This window comes from Primulina tabacum, chromosome 3 (assembly GCF_025594145.1).
Source record: "Primulina tabacum isolate GXHZ01 chromosome 3, ASM2559414v2, whole genome shotgun sequence".
Classification (NCBI taxonomy): domain Eukaryota; kingdom Viridiplantae; phylum Streptophyta; class Magnoliopsida; order Lamiales; family Gesneriaceae; genus Primulina; species Primulina tabacum.
Window position 1 is genome coordinate 9,864,902 of NC_134552.1, and position 23,167 is coordinate 9,888,068.

The 23,167-nt window shown below is 36.7% G+C and overlaps 4 protein-coding genes and 1 pseudogene across 6 annotated transcripts; 3 read left to right on the forward strand and 2 right to left on the reverse strand.

Moving 5' to 3' along the window:
• Positions 1–185: 185 nt before the first annotated feature.
• Positions 186–2,871, reverse strand: LOC142540095 (pollen receptor-like kinase 3). Of its 2 annotated transcripts, XM_075645997.1 has the most exons (3): positions 2,111–2,871; positions 1,277–2,038; positions 186–1,044 (listed from the first exon to the last, which is right to left on the reverse strand). In XM_075645997.1, exons 1-3 carry the CDS (start codon positions 2,574–2,576, stop codon positions 488–490), a joined length of 1,785 nt encoding a protein of 594 aa, XP_075502112.1. In that variant the 5' UTR covers positions 2,577–2,871; the 3' UTR covers positions 186–487. The 2 variants fall into 2 exon arrangements, with proteins under 2 accessions (XP_075502112.1, XP_075502111.1); XM_075645996.1 differs by having other exon boundaries at positions 1,277–2,870.
• A 2,893-nt stretch (positions 2,872–5,764) lies between these two features.
• On the forward strand, positions 5,765–7,012 carry LOC142538942 (protein TIFY 10A-like). The gene is made up of 5 exons (XM_075644242.1): positions 5,765–6,004; positions 6,087–6,216; positions 6,314–6,546; positions 6,631–6,688; positions 6,773–7,012. Exons 1-5 carry the CDS (start codon positions 5,866–5,868, stop codon positions 6,858–6,860), a joined length of 648 nt encoding a protein of 215 aa, XP_075500357.1. The 5' UTR covers positions 5,765–5,865; the 3' UTR covers positions 6,861–7,012.
• Positions 7,013–9,106: 2,094 nt separating this feature from the next.
• Positions 9,107–10,076, reverse strand: LOC142540096 (ethylene-responsive transcription factor ERF017-like). The gene has a single exon (XM_075645998.1). The coding sequence runs from the start codon at positions 9,997–9,999 to the stop codon at positions 9,334–9,336; it is 666 nt and encodes a 221-aa protein (XP_075502113.1). The 5' UTR covers positions 10,000–10,076; the 3' UTR covers positions 9,107–9,333.
• A 3,235-nt stretch (positions 10,077–13,311) lies between these two features.
• LOC142540098 (20 kDa chaperonin, chloroplastic-like) lies at positions 13,312–16,158 on the forward strand (annotated as a pseudogene).
• A 159-nt stretch (positions 16,159–16,317) lies between these two features.
• Positions 16,318–23,018, forward strand: LOC142540097 (3-oxoacyl-[acyl-carrier-protein] synthase II, chloroplastic-like). Of its 2 annotated transcripts, none has more exons than XM_075645999.1 (14): positions 16,318–16,794; positions 17,439–17,641; positions 17,720–17,923; positions 18,334–18,444; positions 18,539–18,634; positions 18,765–18,810; positions 18,882–18,961; positions 19,336–19,404; positions 19,684–19,768; positions 20,880–21,034; positions 21,128–21,208; positions 21,768–21,827; positions 22,112–22,269; positions 22,657–23,018. In XM_075645999.1, exons 1-13 carry the CDS (start codon positions 16,563–16,565, stop codon positions 22,226–22,228), a joined length of 1,539 nt encoding a protein of 512 aa, XP_075502114.1. In that variant the 5' UTR covers positions 16,318–16,562; the 3' UTR covers positions 22,229–22,269; positions 22,657–23,018. The 2 variants fall into 2 exon arrangements, with proteins under 2 accessions (XP_075502114.1, XP_075502115.1); XM_075646000.1 differs by having other exon boundaries at positions 16,321–16,746.
• The last annotated feature ends 149 nt before the right edge of the window (positions 23,019–23,167 follow it).

The following is a 23,167-nucleotide window of genomic DNA, read 5'->3' on the forward strand; positions in this document are numbered from 1 at the left end:
ACCAGGCAGTCCTACTAGTTTCCTTGCCTTGTGTGTTGGTATTTTGAGAGGTTGTAGAAAAACTGCTAAAGAAATAAATCTTGAATATAATTGAATTTTATCAGCAAATGGCAAACATGTTGAACTCCCTAAAGTTCACATTGATCAAATAAAAGCCAAATCAAGCTACAATTACAATATTCACAAAATGAATGTCCATTCTATTTTCTCTGCTTTCTTTAAAATAAAATAAAAATAAAAAAAAAAAATCTACAAAAATGGGGTTCAACCACCAATCCTATAGATTGCTTTCCTAATCTAGAAAAATTATCAACATTTCTACACAAAAAACTACATTTACCATGCATGGATAGCTTAGGGACATTCTATCGGTTAATTATCGTCGGATCATGTAAGAAGTTTCGTCTGAATCTCGTATATGTTGTAGACATTTCGCGGTGTGTTCGATCCATCCCGGTGAGACGACCAATCTGGAGGAAAAAAAGCCTCAAACTTGTACCTGTCCTATATTCCTTGCAGCTTCCCTCATTTCAATCCTCTTGGTATGATCATTTTCTGTGCATGCTGCTGCAATGTACAGCATCTTCTCCATCTGGTCGACTGAATTTGATGCATTTCCAATCTCGGGGTCGATCAATTCCCTGATTCTGTCCTCAGAAATGGCTTGATTCACCCATTGCACCACATCAGTACCACCCTTTGGATTGTACTGAGAAGGAAATTTCCCTGTCATAATTTCGAGAATCACGATTCCTAGACAGTAGACGTCGCTTTTGGGGGATACTTGTTGATACTGTACAGCCTCGGGGGAGTTGTAGGCAAAGAGGGCTTGCGCAGATTGGGTGTTGCTGATTAAAGCATGCAGCCCGTAATCTGTTAGCAGCGGCTCGTAGCTTGATGATAGAAGTATGTTGTTGGACTTCAGATTCCCGTGTGGCAAGTCCTGGTTTGCGAATTCCGTGTGAAGGAATTCTAGCCCCTCAGCTATTCCCTTGATTATTCTCAGTCGCGTTGGCCAATTCAGCTCATCGCTGCTACGATTGCCTGAAATTTTGAGACTCGAATGTTAAAGCATTTTCAGCTCAGAAAACGGCAAGAAAGATGTGAACAATACAAGAAATGGTGAATAACATATTTAGTTTATGCTTATTGATGTCATAATTTAATCAAAATCTGGGAATATCTTTTGCTGGATTTCGGGTTAAATTAGCAGCATACATTTCAGGGAGACCTATGATCAAAATTCGAGAATGAACCATATATTAAAACGCATTACCATGCAACAGAAACATCAAGCTGCCTTTGGGGACAAATTCAGACACTAAAAGTTTCTCTTCTTTCCTGTAATGATACGCCAATGCTGGTAAAATATTGGGGTGCCTCGGACTTCCAAGCTTTCTGATCTCCACGTCAAATTCATCTCTACTGAACTTATTCATTTCTCTCAATCGTTTCACCACAACAGACAATCCGTTGGCCATTACGGCTTTGTATGCTGACCCCATGCCACCATTTCCAAGAACCTCTGCCGAAGCCTTCATCAAATCAGACAAACCGAATATCCCTCTCTCTTCATTAATCACCACAAGATCGCTTGCAGATTTCCCACTATGTGAGTGTATTCTGGAGGAACGGCCACTGGAGCTATCCGTGTTTCTTCCTTTCCTGCTAGAGCTCAGACTCCTCATATTGCTGCTGGGTGTGTGGATCTGCACTTCTTCATCGAGATTCTCTTTTCCAAGGACCCTGAAATTGTTGTCCTTTCTCCGGGCTCTGAAAATGACTGTCACTAACAAAAGAGCAGCCACTATACCCAAGAAGATCCATTTGGCACTTGAGCCCGATTCTGTGGATTCACCGGTGGCCAATGAATCTTGAACTTTGCATTGCTTCGAAACTACAGCGCCACAGAGGTCGGGATTTCCTTCAAAGGCCGTGGCTTTAAATTTTGACATGCTTTGAGGGATCTCCCCTTGTAGTTTGTTGTAGGACAGATCAAGTATCTGCAAGGATTTTTGTGCTAATTCAGGGACAGGCCCTGAAAACTCATTGTTATTTAGCATTAGAGCTATGAGAGACTCCAGTTTTCCTAAAGAATCAGGGATTTTACCCGAGAACTTGTTTCGTGCAAGCTCCACTTTCTTGAGATTCCCGGATTTAATAAAGAAATCTGAAGCTATCTCCCCGGAAAACTCATTCCCTGCCAAGAAAATTGCCTTCAATTTATTCAGTCGATTGAATTCAGGCATTGGACCTGAGAAACTATTGTTCTCCAAACTGATAGCTCGAAGCTCTTGAAGATTCCACAAAGATCCAAGATCGATATTCCCAGCATCACCCGAGAGACCAAGATTCATAAGAAACAAACCCGATACACTCGTATGACCAGCTTCGCTACAATCTACTCCGAGCCATTTTTTCTTATTGTCACACGGATTGGTCCCTTTGATCCAGGTCGAATCCAGGGCGGAAGAGTTCTTCAACTTCTTTTTAAATTCGATGAGGTAGTCATCATCATCTATAGCGAAAGAAACAGAGAAGACGAGAAACGAAACGAGGAGGCGAACAGCGGCCATTTCAGTGGGAAGATAGGGGGAAAACGCTGTAGGCACCTCCGGGCTTGATGACACAGCTGATGTTTGAAGGGACCGCAAAATTTCGGACCCTGAATTTTGAGGGGGTCTCTGATTTGTGTGGCTTTGTTTGGTTTGAACTTGGAATGGTAGTGTGTCGTGATTCTGTGATGTAGTGTACTGATGGTTCGAGTTGAATAAAGATTGGTGATGGAAAATTTTAGTTAGTTTTCTATGAGAAAAAAATGTTGAGATTTTTCAGGTGGAAAAGAGAGGTGAATCTAGGCTTGACATGAGAGATTTCCGGTGTATCGTCCATTCTTGCAAAAAAAATATAACATGTAAAATTGAGTACAAATTTCTCCAGAGTACATGGTTTCGTATGGCATATATTTAGTTTTGATTATGAGCTAAAAGTGGAGAACGCACATTGTTTAAACTAGATTCATTCCCATTTGAATATATGTATGCACCTAGAGTTGATGTCAATGTGTGTCATGACCAAGTTCGGGACACATATCGTGTATCAAGAAATGTTAGTTTAAATAACGATCAGAGTATGAATTTTGAAATATATATATCATTTGATGATGTCCATAACGATGAATAATGATAAAAATCAGAAAAGAGATTTAGAATTTGAAAAGTCCAAATATTTATATAGCTCTACTTTTTTTTAGCAATACATTAATGTCCTGCATAATCTTTTCATGGATAATAATGGCTATATGGACCCATATTTAAAAATTACAAACCCATCACAAATTTTGTTTGAGTGGTGATACTCATTAGAAATAAAGGGTTCGATTTCATTAGGTGAGATTTGCTTGAATTCAGACCTCGTACCTACTCTAAACTTAGATCGTTAGAAAAGGGCCGTGAACGTGTCCCGACACAGCCTTTTTGACGCTCAAGTCAAGTAGTGAGACAAAAAATGAGAGAGCGGTTAAGGATTTTGCTGAAAGTCAATATAATGCATGATTCAATTAAGCTCTCAAACTAGTATTTATAGTAGGAGAATACACGATATTCATCATGGGTCTCTTACCTTGGTTAGGAATGGCCAGGGGTCCAAAGTCTTGTTTTGATATGATCTTGATAGGCATATTCATAGGATATCAAGTTGATGATATACTATTTGAACTCAATCATACTAGGTAATTAACTCGATCTAGTGTGTCTTTGAATGAAAATAATTATAACTTATTCATAAATATTTCATTCGATATAATAATTTTATTTTTAAATACATCAGATAATTATCGATTTTTTAAAAAAGCATAAACCAACGTGAAAACAAAAACACTAATTTTATTTGAATAAGGCAAAAACTTGTGTGATACGGTCCCACATGTCGTATTTGTGATACGAATATCTTATTTGGATCATCCGTGAAAAATATTACTTTTTATGCTAAAAGTATTACTTTTTATTGTGAATATCGGTAAGGTTGAACCGTCTCACAGATAAAGATTCGTGAGACCGTATCACAAGAGACCTACTCTTTGAATAAAGTGATGCCACATGTTCCTCAACTAGTAGTGGAGCTAATGGGTCGGATAGTCCAATCATTCCGGGTAAGTAGCTTGGATGGCAATTTCCCAATGAATTCATGGTCTCGGGAGGAAAATCCGGAAAAAAGACGGGATCCCTGCTTTTTTTCGTGTTTGGAGATTTTTATTTGAATTTCGGAGATGATTAAAGATGTAGGAGTGTTAAAATCAGATACGATTCATCAACTCAATACGATCCAACCCAAAAAAAAATCAGGTTTGAGTTTGGGGTATTCGGTTTCGTGTCAGATCGGATTGGACCCGATAGCTGACCCGAAAAAAAATGATCGGGTTGGGTCGGGTTCGGATTAACCCGAAAATTTTAAATTTTTTAAAAATATAATTAATAAATATTGCCTACATTTTTATATATTGTATGTCTGAAAAAATATTTATTATATATTTATATCATAAATTTTCATAATTTAATATTTATTTTGAACATTTTTTTATTTTTAAACAATTGTTTATTTGATTTAGTAAATATACTTTATTTTTCTACAATTAGATTTTCAATTGTGCGTAGCATATGATTCTCAGATTTATAGACATGTTTTTCTCTATAATTGTTTGCTTGATTAGATACCTACAAAGCAAAATAAAATAGAGTTTATAACGAAATACACACTTTTAAACATATCAAATTACATATAGAGTTGATCCTTATAAACACGTCTAGAAATGCAAAATTTTAATCAAATACTTAATAAAATCTTATCAATAAAAAATATAATTTAATAAAGAAATTATATCTTGAAAGACAAAAAATGTTTTTTCTTTCATAATCAAATGAGAATTTAAGTTACTAATAATTTTTCAATCAATGCATAAATAGCAAATTTTTACCAACAAGCCACCTGGTATGTATTTCTTTTCCGAAATTGTCACCCTTCATTCATGTACAATTAATCCATTGGATAATATATCAGTTAATGATTTATTAAAAAAAAAAGGATTAGTAATGCAACAACTATGCTAACCATGGAATGAACGATAGGTTCCAGATTTATTACTAATTAAGAAATATATCTAAAAATGTAATTTGAAACTTTTTATATGCATATATAGAAAAAAACTACACGTTCTGTTAACATAACATGACTTCAAGGGGAAGTTAGATTGGTAAGGTTGATGTACACTTATCCAGAGCTCTTGTATTCGAATTTTTCTGTCTCTGTTTTTTCAGTTGAGTCTGCTACACGAAATTTGTCTATTTTAGTTACTTGATCAACGTGATTTGTAGATTAATGAGTTGGTTCGTAAATTCATCGAGTACACAAAAAAAATAAAAATAAATAAATAAATTAGTAACAAAAGAGCGACGAGAAATTAAAATGTACGGCTGTTGCTCACATTTTATTGTCCTATAAACAAATTATTTGTCGTTTATGCTTTTAAATGTAGTAACGAATATCCACTTTTAGATGTTGGTAAAAATCGAGACAACACGCCTCTCAGGAAAAAAAAAAAGAAAAAAAAAAAGACAAACACGTGTTTTAAAAGGGTGATATCCGATCCATTAACAAAACCTTTAGTCAACAGGGTCGGTCGGTGGGTCGGCCAACCCAAAATTGTATAGTAATAACTCCACATATTCCTCGTGCCTAAAATATAATCCACCTTTTTATATATAATAATAAAGCCCTATTTTTGTAACACGCCATTCATTGTCTGAAATCAATTCAAATTTCAATTTAATTTCTTTGAAGAATAGTCACCAATTTGTCTTCCGGAAGAAAATGGGCTCGCCGGAATTATTGGACTCCGGGAAGAGGTCTAATTTCTCTCAGACATGTAGCTTGTTGAGCCAGTACTTGAAAGAGGGGGGTAATTTTGAAGACCTAGGTCTGGTGTTGTCCACGAAGTCAGAGCACAAAGGTACGGTATCGTTTCCTTGTTCTGTTGGGGCTCCTAGATTTGCTGTTGTATGTCTTAGATTTGTTTCTTTTTCGGCTAACAGGGATTCCAACTAGAACGATGGATTTGTTGCCCATGATCGAGAAATCTGATCAGAGTTCGGGTGCTGCAAAGCCTGATTCGTATCCCCTCCATCGCAGAAGGACAGAAACCATAAAGAAATCTGATCTCAGGTAAATTCTATATTACTGTATTCTATCCCAACCCCAACTCCTCTTGCGTCGGCCTAGGGAATTGTCATCTTACACAGCTTTGTTCGAATCGTAACAGTGGTATGAAATCCGGGGCTGATCAAAGTGCGCAGATGACCGTATTCTACGCCGGTCAGGTGTTCGTGTTTGACGATTTTCCGGCGGACAAGGCGAACCGGATCATTATGTTAGCCAGAACCGCCGCCTTATCACCTCCGAACACAGCTCAGAGACCGGCGGAACCCGCCGCCAGCTTCCCCGAGTTTACCTCAGCTCGAGACCTGTGCACTCCTCACCATCTTCTTGGTTCTGGTATGCTCATTTCCCTCATCTCCGTTTAAATTTTTCCACAAAAGGTTGATGTTTAGTTGACTGATCAGTTTTACGGCGTTGTAGATTTACCAATCAAGAGGAAAAATTCTTTGGCCAGATTCTTGGAGAGGAGGAAAGACAGGTGAATTGGTATTTTCCAAGAATTATTTAACTTCAACTTATTTGTGTATTGGCTGTCGTTAATTTTGGGATATGAAATTTACAGAATCGTTGCTACTGAACCGTACGGAGCAAGAAAACCGACTACTGTGCCATCTAAAAGAGAAGCATGGCTGGAATTGGCTTCTCAGTAGTGTTCTTCACCAAACATTCAGCGCCATTGAAATTTTTCGTCTTTCAATTTAGAAAATATTGTATAATTTTTGTATTTTTTTTTTTTTTTGGAATGGGTAAGTTTTGTGATTGATGGTACCTGCTCATTTAATCAATTAGTTAATTATTGTGATTTTTAGTGTCTTTTATTCATTCATGTATAAAAACCACATAACATTGTTTACTTTTTAACACAAGCTTTTCTGTTATTAAAAAAAAAAAATCACTCCAACAAATTTTTTAAATTTAAACATACCATAACGTATGTTGAAAATTTTCCTTGGTAAATAAATTTTTACGCATTCAATTTTCATATAAAAATTAATTGAACCTATATTTGATATCTTGAACAACCGATGGTGGAAAAGGGGTTGGGATATTTCGGCGATTTTTCACGATGATACGACATCTTCGGCTAGTACAGCCCGCTCTCTAATGATGCCAACATAAAAACGCGTTTTTGAGTATATTTGAATGCATATGAAAAAATAAATGGAAAAAAAACGAAACCAAGCGAGTTGACCAGACTCTAATTATTCACAAGTCGTCGATCGCATATGGTCTTATATAATTTTTTTTGAATTGACTTAATTTAGGAAATTATATTTTATCCGCCTTCTATATTTTGTTCCATATATATACTTTCATATTTTGGCTGTCTTCATAATGTTTATATATGTAGTAAATATATTATTTTAAACATTAAAATTAATTCATGTACATTTCGTTTTTTATATTAATATATTTTTTGAAAATATATTACGAACAAATTCATAAACATTTCAATGAATAACTCTTCATTTTAAATAAAATGCTATTAGCCGTCGTTTTTTTTAAAACAAGTTATCGTAATTTATTATTACTCCTATGAATGATTTTCATATTTTATTTTCACACACACACGCACCCTAAAAATAAAAGAGATGTTTTAATAACATGTCAGTTTTTTTTTCCCTTTAACGTCGGAGTAGGTTTTTTATGAGACGATATCACGAATTTTTATCTGTGAGACGGGTCAATCCTACTGATATTCAAAATAAAAAGTAATACACTTGGCATAAAAAGTAATATTTTTTCATGAATGACCCAAATAAGATATTCGTATCACAAAATACGATCCGTGAGATCGTCTCACGCAAGTTTTTGCGTTAAAGTCGTGTCTCGAATGCAAAATTTTGTCAGAGCAAATGAAGACATAATCTGAAACATACAATGTAACAACTAAAAATTGAAGTCTCGTCCCAAATGCTCAGTATTTATCCTATAATTAATGATATTTTGCAACTTTTGTGAAGTGAAAGTAGTTGATCCACTTGGGTTGGTATTTTTAGATTTTGTTTCAACCCAATACAACTCACTGGTCCAAAATGTTGGTTGGATGGATGGATCTAGTTAATAAATATTAACTCCATTTTATTTTTTTTAAAAATAAATAATATTCATACCCAGAAATAATTTTGGTTAATAAAAATAATTTACATGTGAATTAATAATAATTTAATTTTTCAATAAAAAATCATAATTCCAATTTTACAAATGAAATAAAAACAATTATTTATTATAAGGTAACCATCAAATGTTCATAATTTCAATCAAAAAATTGATCGATTTTATTACTTATCCATCATATTTAACATCCTATAAAATTATTTTATTAATCTAAATATGATTTATAAACATATAATCATATCTCACTAGGTCAACGAAGCGTAAGCAATATATGTATATATATATATATACACACACACACACACACATATATATGCTCTCTCCCAATTTGGAAGTAGAAATGGACAATTCAGTTATCATTAGTGTATCGACGCACGTGTTGTGTGTTTGTACAATATTTTTTTATAATTAATTTGGTTTATATATAAACGAAGATCAAAATATAATTATAAAAATTAACGAGAGTCTTAAACTTAATAATATATAATATAGATTCAAAAACCTCCTATTGAACTGTAATATGAAATTGGCCACATCAAATAGACAATTGAGTTGTATGATTGCATCTTGCTTGATAAAATAGAATACCAAATAGAAAATAAATAATACGTAATTTATATTTCCTGTCTAGGTATATCAGTGTCACTAAAAATCTCGACTCCACTTACGTACGTTCCCGTTTTCATATTCATTTCAAGTTTGTGTAGGAATTTTGTTATACGATCACGAGCATTCAAGAATATTAAATGCACGTGATGTTTAAAAAAGTAACACAATATTATGTAAAAGATCAAGATTTATAGAACTAATTACTCACAAAGCCATGAGGAAACAATACATGAACATCCGAAATTAATTAACCTAAAGTAAAAGAATAATAGAATAAATGAGTCGATGGTTGCCCGAACATTGTTCCATCAACTTACAAAAAAATAAAATATAAATGAAATTTTTGATCAGTGATTCCAGCAACTAAAATTGCCAGATTTCCTGAAATGTGTGGTTTTAAAAATTCCACAGAAATGAACTCTCGGAAGATATTTCTTCCGTATTGTTTGCCCAACAATCAATGTCGGGCAAAGGTGGCACAAAAAATTCACCCGAGAAATCTCCATATCCCGAGAATACCCCGAAATCGTGGACGTTATTCTCGTGACCCATGGCTAAAAATTGGTTCAAGAATGCATTGTCCAGGGGCATATCCGCAAATTCGTTTTCCGGCGGAGCTGTCCCATATGACACCGATGGGCATGGGGACTCTGCATGAGGAAAAGGTATTAACTCAGACGATGACTGCGCGTCCGAATTCTCGACCCGGCCAGCGGCGCGTGGGCCATGGTCTCCGGTATTGGCGTACCGAGCCGCCGCCTCCTGGATCTCTCCCGGTGTCATGGACATGCCGTTGGTGATCTCCGGCGGGTTATCTGGGAAATTGAACTTCACGTTCTTGCCGCGGAGGCAGAAGAGAGCGGCGTCGAAGGCACGAGCCGCCTTCTCCGCCGTGTCGTAGGAACCCAACCAGATCCTCTCCCTGCTGTTGGGCAACCTGATCTCCGACACAAACTTACCCCACTTCCGCTTCCTCACACCCTTATACTTGCTCGAAGCAGAAGCAGAAGCAGAAGCAGAAGCTTCAGTGTTCTTTGAAGTAGAACTCGTTGATTTTTCCATATTAAAGTAAACGATAATAAATAAGTCGTCCGATATCCCTGCAGGTGTTTGTTTGCTGATGGGTTTTGGGTAGTGCTGGGAAGAAACGGCGGCCCGCGTATAAATATATGTAGATAGCGAGTACTGTGAATCAAACTAGTGGTGGGGTCAAAATAAAGACGCCGTGTTGATTGAGATTGAAAAAATAATACAATACAAACATTGAATTAAATATTAATAACGAAGGGAATCCTCAGGAGCTACGCGCTGCGGATAAGAGCACGTTGGACTCGAGCTACAATTCAGATGGATCCACGAAGCACGATCTAATTTCCTTGGATTCTGGTGATACCCCGTTAAGGATCCGGGTCAACATTAACCCGGTTTGTTACTAGGATGACCGAGTTCATGACCCGTGTGTCTGTTAAAGTTTCCTAAAGATCCGGACAAGGCTTCTCGGGCACGGAACCACCCGGGCAGTCTACTAACCGGGCGCTTCTCACCTTTCCGGGCAGTCAAGAGCCCAGGCTATCTTATGAGTTCCCGGGTACATTACCACTTGGACAACCTCGAGAATTGCACCACACTCAAGTATGATTGATACAAGCCGTCTAATCTGTCAGAACTACTTGGACTTGAAGTGTCCTAGAAGCCATCAGAAATTAGAGTATGGGCAACCGACTTACAATACTTAGTAGGTGGCACGAGAATCGAGATATCTACCCCATTTTCTACTATAAATATAATAGGAGGTATTAATATCATTTAATGATTCTGAAATCTTTGAACTCTAAGCATTACACATATTTTTCTTAAATATTGCTTGTGTTCATCTTCAACCTGCTGACTTTAGCATCGGAGTGGCTACGCCGGACACTCTTCCATCGCCCATTCACGAGTTCTTTTCATTGTTTGCAGGTGCTACCACAGCCGTTATCCTCACTCAAAATTCTCAAACATTATAAATTATTGATCTGATCCGTTGAAGTTTTTTACACGACTCACCCATTTCATCGTGATATTCATTTTAAAGTTCATTCTCTGAAAGATAATTAATAATATATATATTTATATATAGTAGTTTGCATCAGGAACATCACCAGCCTACCATATAAGATGACGTACGTTGCCTTTGACTCACTTAAAGCGCACATTCTCCACACCAAGTATACGGACGTACGTCTCCGTTTGGTTGGCATGTATTCGCCATTCGTGAAATTTATCCGAGTGCTTGGGATATTGCAAGCCGCTTTTCAGTCATTATCAATTCAATCTGTTTATCATAATTGGCGATCTGACACAGCCGTTGAGGAAGCTACTGAAAATTGACAACAATTATTTATCTTTAATGGACAATCATGTTTTTAATTCAAACAGAAGCTCCTTGAATCGTCATCGATCAGATGCGATTGAGGTTGTTTTCACCGCGTCTGCCTGCCGAGTTGTTCCATTCAAAGGAGATGGGGTTAATTATTATAATTTTTCAAGTGTCTGCGCTGCCAGTCACGGTCTACCTGATTACTTTTAATTTTGAAACCTCGTTTCAACTACTTCCTAAATTAAATCCCTTGATTCACTTTTTAAGTTCAGTTATCACAATATATAAATTCAACTTTCCAAAATTGTATGTATAATAATAATAATCGAGATCAACGATTTTAATGTGTTCATTATGGGATATTTACAAATCAAAGGTGAGGGAAGTTTCCAATTTTTCTCTCAACGACAAACAAAAATAGAAAATTATATCATCAAACATTTAAATATTCAATAAAATAAGATAAAAAAAAAATGAAACAAGTCATACGATTTCATATAAGTTTTTGTGAAAAATATATTATTATATTATAATAAATGTGACAACTAAAGAGTGCAAAGAGAATGGATATATATTCTGAAATATATACGTGGTTCAAATACAAACTAAATCACTTGAACTTTTTGAAAATTTGAGTCGAACTTAAAAATTGAACCCCTCGAATAATTGATCATTTTTCATCAAATTACAATTTTTTTTTTATTTTCTCGTTGTTTTCATTGTTTTGGATGAAGTATTTTTTCATTGTATTAGGTATGACTTTGATATAGTGTTTTTTTTTGTTTTTACAAATTTGTTGACATCCTCATGATTAAATGCTTTTAAAAAATAATATTTATTTTCTATCATGACTATGAGTTATATGACTTGGAGCTTTATAAATTATTTGAAAAATTAATTTGTAAATATTAACATCTCAATTATGTGTTTTTAGCATTCATTCATCGAAATCTTAAAAATTGTTGGAATAATATAATATGATAAATAATATTTTATCGTTATGTGAAATGAATTGAATAAAATATCATGCTAATACATATACAAACTTATTTGGACACCCTTCGATATGGGATCTAGACACTCGACTCAATTATCTTACTTCAGGTACGAGATTGAGCGAAAATCGTTTTATGTGTTTAACTTTCAACATATACGATGCACAAACCATAAATTTTTCCTTTTTTTGTTATTTATTTCCTCATGATTGAGAAATTCAGATGAAATCTAGATTGACATAAAATCTTCTGTTAAAGCCCCGTTTGGATTGATTGATTAGGTAGATTTATTTTTTTTAAACATACCTAATCACTCGTTTGATATGTTTTTCATTTAACCAAGTCAATCCCTCCTACTCCTAGGATTATTTATCCTACTCTTAATCCATCCTATTTATCCAATTTTACCCTACTCCTAAATCCAAACTCACCACCACCACTTCACTACACCGACCGCCGACCGTCGTCGACATCCGGCGCCGACCGACCGCCGACCACGCCGACCACCTCCGCCGACCGCAGCAGCCGCCGCGTCCACCCTCCGCGGACTGTCGGCCAACCGCCGGCCGATTGCCGGGCCGCCGCCGCCGCTTCCGACCAGCCACCGTCGACCGCCGCCGCCGACCACCGCCACAAAACTTGAAGGACAATTTTGTCAATTCATCAAAAAACTATTATTTATCTCATTCTTTAAAATCATGCTAAACATAATATTATCCTAAATGTAATTGGATCAATACGATATCTTGAAATTAACTTGATTTAAAATATATTTTTGAAATGAAATGCCTGATTAAAAACCTTACCCTGCCAAATCGAAGTGGGCCTTTGGGTGTCAAACCAGCCTCGGTGCTGCTGCTCACTCACATGCCACAGCTTCAAGCATAATTCTAGAATCCTCGACTCTTCGGCCTTTAGCTAAGAACTTTCTAGGGTTTCGTTATCCTCATTGCCAAAAATTCTTTCATTTTGATACCAGCCCACCATTTCACTTTATCAAAGATTTCATTTCAGGTCTAATATTATTGTTTTTCCTTCTTCATTTTGTTGTGTACCATGACTTGATGAGTCTTGGTTTCTACGTTTCAGATTTTCTGATTTTGGAGTTTATGAGAAAGCAAGAAATGGCGACTACACAGCTGACTTCCGCTAAATCTTCTATTTCATCCAAATGGTTCACCTCATTTGAAGGGCTCAGAGCTTCAAATGCAGTGAGAATCCCATCTTTTTCATCTCTCCAGCGAAATGGTCTCTTTTCGAAGCCACACCTTGGCCTTGTTATTAATGGTGCCACTACCGTTGCCCCAAAGGTATAGTATATTTTCGACGTTCACGCCTTTTCATGCCGTCTATAATGTTATTTCAGTTTCTTATTTTAGGGGGGGCAAATAAAAAGTTATGTTCTTGGACTGCTGGTGCTGAGTGTTTTCATTCTAAATTTGACAATGTAGCCAGTTAGTTTTTACTCTTCAACCGCCCAGTATACAACTCTCAAGCCATTGGGAGACAGGGTGTTGGTGAAAATCAAGTCACAAAGGAAAAGTAGTCAGGTGGTACCTTACTACCAACCACTGCCCAACCTAAACCTTAAGGAGCCGAGGTAGTTGTAGTTGGAACAGCTCTCATGATAGAGAAGAAACCAGTAGTCATTAGTCGAAAGGTAATGTTAAAGTTAGATTCTATTTTGGTGGTTATGATTTATTCGGATTACTTTGATGCACTGCCTTGTACGGTTGTTTCCCATCTTAGACTGGCTCCCAAGTTGTGTGCTCGAAGTGTGCTGGGACGGAAGTGGAGTTGAATAAATCAAATCATCTCATTTTGAAGGAAGACGACATTGTTGGTATTCTTGAAACTGATTATGTAAAAGATTTAAAGTCTCAGAATGACAGAGTTGTCATTAAGGTTATCTTCCCTGTCTATTTTTGCTATGTCGACTTCAAGAATCTAGATAAATTTATTTGCGCTGCCTTTCTCACAAGCGTGCTGAAAATTGAATCAAAATGGACACATCAATTTGTTCTGGGACTGAGACCTTTTTTTGCTTGTCAAATTAGTGAAATGGACAAGTTATCGATAATCCGGTGGACATCAACTCAGTGTACATTATTTATATGGTGCGAAACGTGTGCCATATTGTGGTTATCAACTCGGTTTGCATGTGTATGATGCTGAATGTGTGCGATATCTTTTGTTCTTTCACAGGTTGCTGTGGCTGAAGAGAAAACGGCAGGTGGTATGTACCTAACAGATGCAAGCAAGGAGAAACCTTCAATTGGCACGGTAGGTTTATATTTTTGCAAAATAATGTAGGAAAGTATCTGGTAGTTGTTGCAGTTGGGCCTGGTTCCCTGGATAATGAAGGCAATAGGATGCCATTGTCAATTACCCCAGGAAATTCAGTTCTGTACTCCAAATATGCCGGTAATGATTGTAAGGGTAGTGATGGTTCCGACTACATAGCACTACGGGCTTCAGATGTGATGGCTATCCTTTCCTAATTGGCCAATTCCCTTATCTTGGTCTCTTTAATATCCGGGAAAAATATAGATGAGAACACCGTTGTGAACATGAGTTTTTTTTTGTAGCTCAATGAGTTTAGGCTTGGTGTTTTTCTTGATTTATTGATGAATAGTGTTGTGGGTGAGGGGGTTTGAGGTCTTATGGTTTCTGGAATTCCGAAGCATGTTTTGATTTTTGATTCCTAAGCTCTAACTCTTTCCTAAAGTTCCAGTTTAAAAAGAAAGTATTCTTAAATTGTCACTTGATTTGATTGGGAACGATTGTAAATGCATTTGCGTGTGTAAAATTCAAATTTTTTTTTTTAGTTCTAAGTTCTTGCTCCTGTCAAGTTGTGTGTGGCGCACTTTCGTTGTCAGATGTGTGAAAATTCCGAAGTAGAGGCGTTAAAGAATTTTGAGGGCGGCAATCTCATTATGAGAGAAGTTTAATGACTTCTTTTTTTGAAAAAAAATATATATTTGAAAGTGTGATTCTTCTTCCCTCAAATCAATAAGAGACAAGACTATGAGAACTTCAATGTTTTGAAGAAATAAGCAAGGCTCTGTTGTTGATGAAGCCCAAGTAATGGAAAATTTGAATTGAAGTTGCTATCAAATTAGTCGCGCTCCCAAAATACATTTGCTATAAGGTATAATTGAACTATAATAGTACGTAGCGCCAGGAACACAGGTTTTAGGCTGACTTGTTCCTATGCTTTCTTCAGAATTGCTACTACATTCTCAGGACTTGCATCCTCATTTTACTCCCGACAATGTTTTGCCCACATAAACCAATAGTTAAAGTCAACAAAGCTTACAATAAAACCTGAGGCTTCCCCCGGATATCCAGCCTTGAGAAATCAAGATTTTGTAATGAAAAACGCATGTAGTGGCCAGGGCATCAAGGAAGATGCATTATTACACTGTCAAAAGAAAATGGCATACCTCTGAAGAAATATAGGATTCTAATGCTCTCTGCAAGGTTATCAGCCACGGGTGCATGTCTATGGAAACAAACTTGTTGTCCTGGTGATTAATATTGTGTAAAGGGACGCTACCAAGCAGTTTGAGAAGGGAATGAATGCTCTGTTAGCATTACCCCGTGCATCTATCTCAACTGGTTGTAGACGAAGCAGTGAATGGCCTTTCTCGCCCAAACTGGCAGTCCTACCAACCCCCCACTGATATTATCAATTAAATGCTTGGCCTTTTCAGTTTTCACCACTCCACCAAAGTACACACAAGTACCTGGTAAATAAAAAGTAATGACTCGAAATAAGAATTAAATAATATTTAATTACGATTTCAAAAGTCAACATTCCATTTCTTACGTTATTCCACTTTATTGGACCCCTATTTATTATGTCCTGAAATATATGTAACTCTATTCAATAAATTTACGAGATTCAAACTCAAATTTGGTCCCTCTTTGATCAATATTTAATTATATATATATATATATATATATATATTAGTGTGTGTGTGTGTGTGGGCTGAAGAAAAGACCGAGTGAGATTATAATATGCACAGATGTCGCATCCTATTCCATTTCCTCAGATTTCTCTCTCTCCGCTCAGATTCAATCAATTGAAACGGGCTTTCTCGTTGATTTCACCCACGGTAATGTGAAGCCGCGGATGGATGGATAAACTCCACTCCAGCTGATTCGAATTTTATTTGCGAGGAAATCGATTGTTGTTGGGTTTCGTATTTGTGGTTGTAGATACGGATATACGTGTTTTTGTACTGTGTGAAGGTGAGCTGTTGAGGATGGTGGCTGCTTCATCGGCGGTGTGTTCGTGTATAACGGCGGCATGCATGTCAGTTGCTTTTGAAAATGACTCTTCCGTTTCGATGATCTCTACGGCGCCGCATTCGCGTCTCAGCAGATGGGCGTCCCGTAAGAGGAAGATGGTCCTCGCCAAGTGCGCGCCGCAGTTCTATGGCATTCGAGGTATCATGACTTCTTACTTAGCTTTCGAGCCCTGCGATTCCCATTCCGGTGAGTTTTATGTTATGTTATATTTTGCCTGGGTGTGTAGATTGGCTGTTGATGCGGTGCGTAATATCTGTTTAGGCGGCTATTTTTTTAATTTAATTTAATTAATTTAGGTTAGTCGATTGATTACTTTCAATTTTAATTTAGGCGTGCTGGTGATTGGTTTCATTAGATTAATGTTTTTCTTGCCCTTTTTTTCTCTGTAAACTTGTTCACAATCGCCAGTAAGTCTGTAACTTCCTTGGATTTGGTAATTCGTGGAATCTTTGTAGCACGAGGAAACTGATTGAATCGTTGTTTGTCAATGATATGTGAGCACTTTTGATCGTTCGATTTTTCAAATCGCAAACGCCGACCCATGCTTTTCTTGTACTTCGTTTTCTGAATGTGGGTAATTCGTGTAGCTTTGTCTAGTTTTCTATGGTCGGTGAGGTTAGGTAAGATTAGGTTTGTCGCTTTTCAATTTTAATGGTTGTGACTTCCGAACTGGTGAGGTACCAAAAGGTATTTCATATTGTTTGGCCTGATATATGAGAATCATGCATGTGACAAAAATTTCCTGTGGATTTCAATTTATTTCATAATTTTGATACCTTTGATTGGTCCCACGGTAGATTATTGATCTTTCTTTGTTATGTAAATTATAGAAGTAATGGCTGTAGCCATGCAACCTGCCAATGAAGTTGTGCCCAACAAGAAGCCTTCAACCAAGCATAGGCGAGTGGTAGTGACAGGTTTGGGTTTGGAGACACCACTTGGTAATGACCCAGATGTGTTCTACAATAACCTGCTTGAGGGTGTCAGTGGCGTTAGTGAGATAGAAGCTTTTGATTGTTCCCAGTTTCCAACAGTATGGTTTTATCGTGATCTCATTTTTAGTCTTCTGGGTTCCCCATATATCTTTTGACTGTATGCATTTTAACTGCAGAAAATTGCTGGAGAGATCAAGGCTTTCTCCACAGACGGCTGGGTTGCACCTAAACTTTCCAAAAGAATGGACAAGTTCATGCTTTACATGCTAACAGCGGGAAAGAAAGCCTTGGCTGATGGAGGAATTACGGAAGATGTCATGGATGAAATAAATAAAGCAAGGTGTGGCGTATTGATTGGCTCTGCCATGGGTGGGATGAAGGTGAGCCTATAGTGTTGCTTTGGACAAATATGAAATTAGTGGAGGAATGGAGTTCTGCATTTGAAGCCACAGATTTGATGATTTTGCTTTCATGCTTTTACTCGTTACTAAGATTTCTTCAGAATTTAACTTGTGTTCATATAACACATGGCACCTTTTTCTTTTGAAATTTGTTTCCAATCCATGCGTGGCAGTTCATATGCCTTGAATGAATATGAGATTGTTTTGTTGCGATCACCTAGATCATATCTGGTTTATGTTGGAAGTCTTACATTGGGTTGAAGCATGCACTATATGATTCTATATACTCGGAAATATGCAATACATTTTTTAGTTGTTTTAATGTAATCAAGAAAATTCTGGCTCTCGACTCCAACATTATCTTCGTTGTTCCTTCTTGTATTGGGCAGGTTTTTAATGATGCAATTGAAGCTTTGCGGATCTCATACAGGAAGATGAATCCATTTTGTGTACCTTTTGCAACCACAAACATGGGTTCTGCCATGCTCGCTATGGATCTGGTTAAACGTGTTTTTTTTCCTGTTTACTACAATAGCAAGTTCAGCAAGTGATGTGTATTCTGGTATTCTAAGCCTGATTTACTATGTATTGCAGGGATGGATGGGCCCTAACTACTCAATATCCACTGCCTGTGCAACAAGCAATTTCTGCATACTGAATGCTGCTAATCACATCATCCGGGGTGAAGCTGTACGTCTATTTGGGTTTTTTCAAGCATTGAAAATGAAGCTTCTTATTCTGTTTGCATTCTTGGAGGATCAGCTAAAAAAATATCACTCATAAATGCTCCAGCTGTTTGCTGATACTTGTTCTTTTACAGGACATGATGCTTTGTGGTGGTTCAGATGCGGCAATAATACCAATCGGTAACATTCTTTTGATTTGCATTTTTCAAACTCTTGTTTCTTCAGTTTCTTGATCATAAACTTTGGTGCAGGATTGGGAGGCTTTGTTGCCTGCAGAGCACTGTCTCAGAGGAACGCTGATCCTTCTAAAGCCTCACGTCCCTGGGATAGTGTAATTTTCTAAATATTTGTTCTTAACCATATGTGCTGGCGTGGCACTTCATGGGTAAACTCTTGTGGTTGCAATGTGATCCTTTAATGAGAAACCTTAAAATACGCTGCCATCTGAGTTTGCAAAATAAGCTTGAAAACGATTATTAAACAATTAGTCATACTTGAGTACTGGATCTGCTTGTCTGCGTGACTTAAATGTTCCTCAATGATAAAACAGTTTATTTTCTTACATTAACAAGAATGGAAAAGTTATCCTATTCATGTAAATCCATCGGTCTTCTAACTACTAGCGATGAAAAGGGAACTAGAAAAAGCCTTCTAGTTCTTTATGTGGTGTATTGATTCACCAATAACTCCTTTTATCTTGGACAGAATCGTGATGGATTTGTTATGGGAGAAGGGGCTGGAGTATTGCTTCTCGAAGAACTTGAGCATGCTAAGGTATTCGGAAACTCCAATCTTTTAAAAAATCCTGGCTTTGTATTCATCCAAAAACTGTAGTTTGCAAATTTTGTTTTTGAAACTTTAGGGTATGTTTGGTTTTGTTTTCGATGATTTCAGAGATGATTTGTTGTTTTGAAAATTTATCAGGGGAGTGAAGTGTGTTTAGTGTTATTTTTTTTACAATTTTGTGTTTTTGTTTAAATGATAACGATGAGAAATATTTTCCTGAAAATGAAAATAAATTCCCTTAGATTTCAATCATTTTCGAATGATCAGAAAAGAGGTGCCACTATCTATGCTGAGTTTCTTGGTGGAAGCTTCACATGTGATGCTTATCATATGACGGAGCCTCATCCAGAAGGTACCTTTGTAATCAATTTTATGCCCTTCATATTCTTGTGTAATGTGTGGAGATGTCAAGTTTCTTAGTGTGTGTTATTGGGATTATATTTCATATTTAATTAGAAAGAGGTAAGGTACTAATATTTGTGAAGTGCTGAAGGTAAAATGATAGTGTTTTCATTCAAATACTTGATGGATTTATTATGCTCTCAATCCAATCTCACATAAAGAAAACAATTAATAAACGAACAAAAATTGATGCTCTTCGTTACTCGATTTTTTCTCAAGTCTTATGATAAGTGTGAGGAAATATTCATGCAAATATGTTGTATGTCATAAATCGAGAAGGGGATAAATCCACTCATTCCTTGCTTTCTCTCTAGCTACCAGTGAAAGAAAACAGTTAACACTGACATAGTCTGGAATTTAATTGTAATCTTCAAATGGATGACATTATCCAGGCACTACCTTCTGAGACTATCAGCCTTGACCTGGCTCCTAGCCTTAAGTTCATTGTTTGAACCAAACCTATTAAATTAAAGGACGATTGCTAGAAGTTGCAACATAGTTTGACTATTTTGTGAAACAATCAAACATGGCAAAGTTTTATAATTTTGCTGCACGTTGATGTCAACATTGAATTTGGGTTGAACAATTGTTTCATTGATTAGTTCGTAGCTGACTATGGTTTTCATTATTTCATTGGACCTAGGTTGTTCAGCCAGTACTCAAGCCTGGTTTCTATGCCTATGTGTTGCATCTTTCTTAAGGATGTCCTCTTTAAATTTTTGACTGTTTAGACTTATTCACCTCGTAACTTAACTACTCCATGATGTTTGATGTGAGAACTTGACCTTCTCCCTCGCATGAACTGTTGCTAGATTTTCGTTTTATCTATTAATTAAGGGATTGAGCTTTTTTTCCCGTTAGGCTTTCATGCTTATTTTTAGTATTGTGTCATTACTTAATTGAAACATAATTTGGACTTGTTGGCTTAGTGATAAAGCAGGAATTGTTGTATTTCTGTGCAAAGACAAGACTCCATCATTTAAACCTGCAAACAAGTATACCTTTCTGTTGTTATTAAACTCTGATATAATTTGGGCTTCTCAATCCTGTTTTACGAGTAGGAACTGGTGTCATTCTGTGCATAGAGAAGGCTCTAGCTCAGTCAGGAATACCTAGGGAAGATGTGAATTATATAAATGCGCATGCGACATCTACTGCAGCTGGCGATCTCAAGGAGTATCAAGCCCTCATTCATTGCTTTGGCCATAATCCTGAGGTTTTTAAATGAAAATTAGTTCGCTTTCATCCCAGTCATAATTTTTATGAAAGTTTTTGTGTGCAACTCACACCTACATTTGCTCATATGCAGTTGAGGGTGAACTCGACAAAGTCAATGGTTGGGCACCTTCTTGGAGCAGCTGGTGCTGTGGAGGCTGTTGCAACTGTAAAGGTGCATTGCAGATTTTTATAATTTGCTGATCTAGTAAATTGTAGTGCGAGCATATTTGATTGAGTTATTTGAGTGAAATATCCTAGGATCTCTCTCTATTAGGAATAACTTCGACATGAAGTAGCAAAATTCTCTACCCGCTGTAGTCCCTACAGTCAGGGACTAACATCTGAAGTCATGGATATCTGGTGTAAAATATGGAATGATAGAAGTGAAAGTACAGTGGACATTTTCATCCTTTCTATATCTATTCAAGCTACGTAGACTTGTCAAAATGAGTGGCATGGATTTCCTACTCGATGGTTTATCCTTTCCTTGTTTCAACTAAGCTCCTTGGTTCTCATTTATTAATGCGTGTGGCAATGCAGTTAGATTTTTAATCGGTATCTGTAATACATACTTCATCCATTTTTTTAAATTGAAAAATAGAACAAAGTTCCTTTTTTATGTCCTTGTAACCATTATGTACCCTCATAGCAAGGGTGTGAATTTGTGATGAATGTTATTGATATTTACATGGAACAGTAATCCGTTATTGAAGTGAGCTTTAATTCTACAGGCGATTCGGACTGGCTGGGTTCATCCAAATATAAATCTTGAAAATCCAGATGATGGCGTGGTATGTTTCTTTCGTTGCATGCTTTCTACCTGTGAATGGGATACTGATTAACAATTGCAAACCTTGTCAGTTGTTCACTGGGCTATGAGATCAGTCTGGCATTTCTAATGAATTCTTTTACTTCCAATTCGAGTGACCAAGATGCTCTCTTTCTATTTAAGATTTGTTTCACATGGGTATAGTATTGATGGACCAATAGTGTGTTTTCGCAAACTAATTCTGCTGAGGCAATTTGTTTACGAAGGATGTATAATGTATTAATGAAGAACCACATATTGATCCAGGATACAAATGTGCTGGTGGGACCAACCAAAGAAAAACTGGACATTAAGGTGGCATTGTCCAATTCATTTGGGTTTGGAGGCCAGAACTCATCGATATTATTTTCACCATACAAGTAGATTTTGCCATGCTTGTGTTGGACGAGCAAATTATGCCAGAGGTACGTAATTGTGTTCCACTGAACAAGCCTTTCTAGATAATACTGAACAAGCCTTTCTAGATAATACTAAAGTCTTGAACGTCATGTCTTTGCAACAACTGCTAAAACATCAGAAATAACTTAGGTTGTGGATTTTGTGACTGTAACATAAAACTTTATCGAAATAAACAGAAAGCTAGATGCATCTCACTTTTTTGTGCTGTGGCAAAATGGTTAGTTTTGTGGATTTCTTAACGTTTATCAGGCCCTTCAATGACATGGGTGTTGCTGCAATTTCATATAGTGTTTCTTAGTCAACCTATTACGAAGTCCTGATTTTATTGCACTTATTGTCACCTTTCTTACCTATTCAAACGGCTTTGCTGTCTCTGCAATGGCTTTGTTTAGTAATCGCACGCTCAAAGGGATTATTGCAGCGGCAAAGAAAAGGAGTGGCCTTTGAAATGCATTGGCAATCAATCAAATCTCTATAATTTCCCTGAGATTGTTGTTGTGATACTCTTTTCATCTATGCCGGAGATCTAATATGATCTCTATGTAATCCCTAACCCTTGTTTTTAGATCCAATATTTTGGATGTACGAACGGTACGATAATTCGGATCTGTACATGTGAAATTTTGACTGATTTTTATGTAGCAAGTCACTAGTGAACATGTATTATTGCTGCGCGCCTTCGTATATGCTTGTTCCAAGGCTGCTTACTTTCTAGGCATGAATGCTGAAGTTTCTTTAAATATTTTTTGCGTTATCCAATTGTCGATAGTTTTGTACACGTGGATGAGGTTTTAATCAATTTCTCTTGCCAATGTCTGGCTAGCCAGTATTAGCATGTGGCAAAAAAATTGTTTGTTAACTTCTCAGGAATGCTGATGGGTTACACAGAGGCTTATCTGTCGA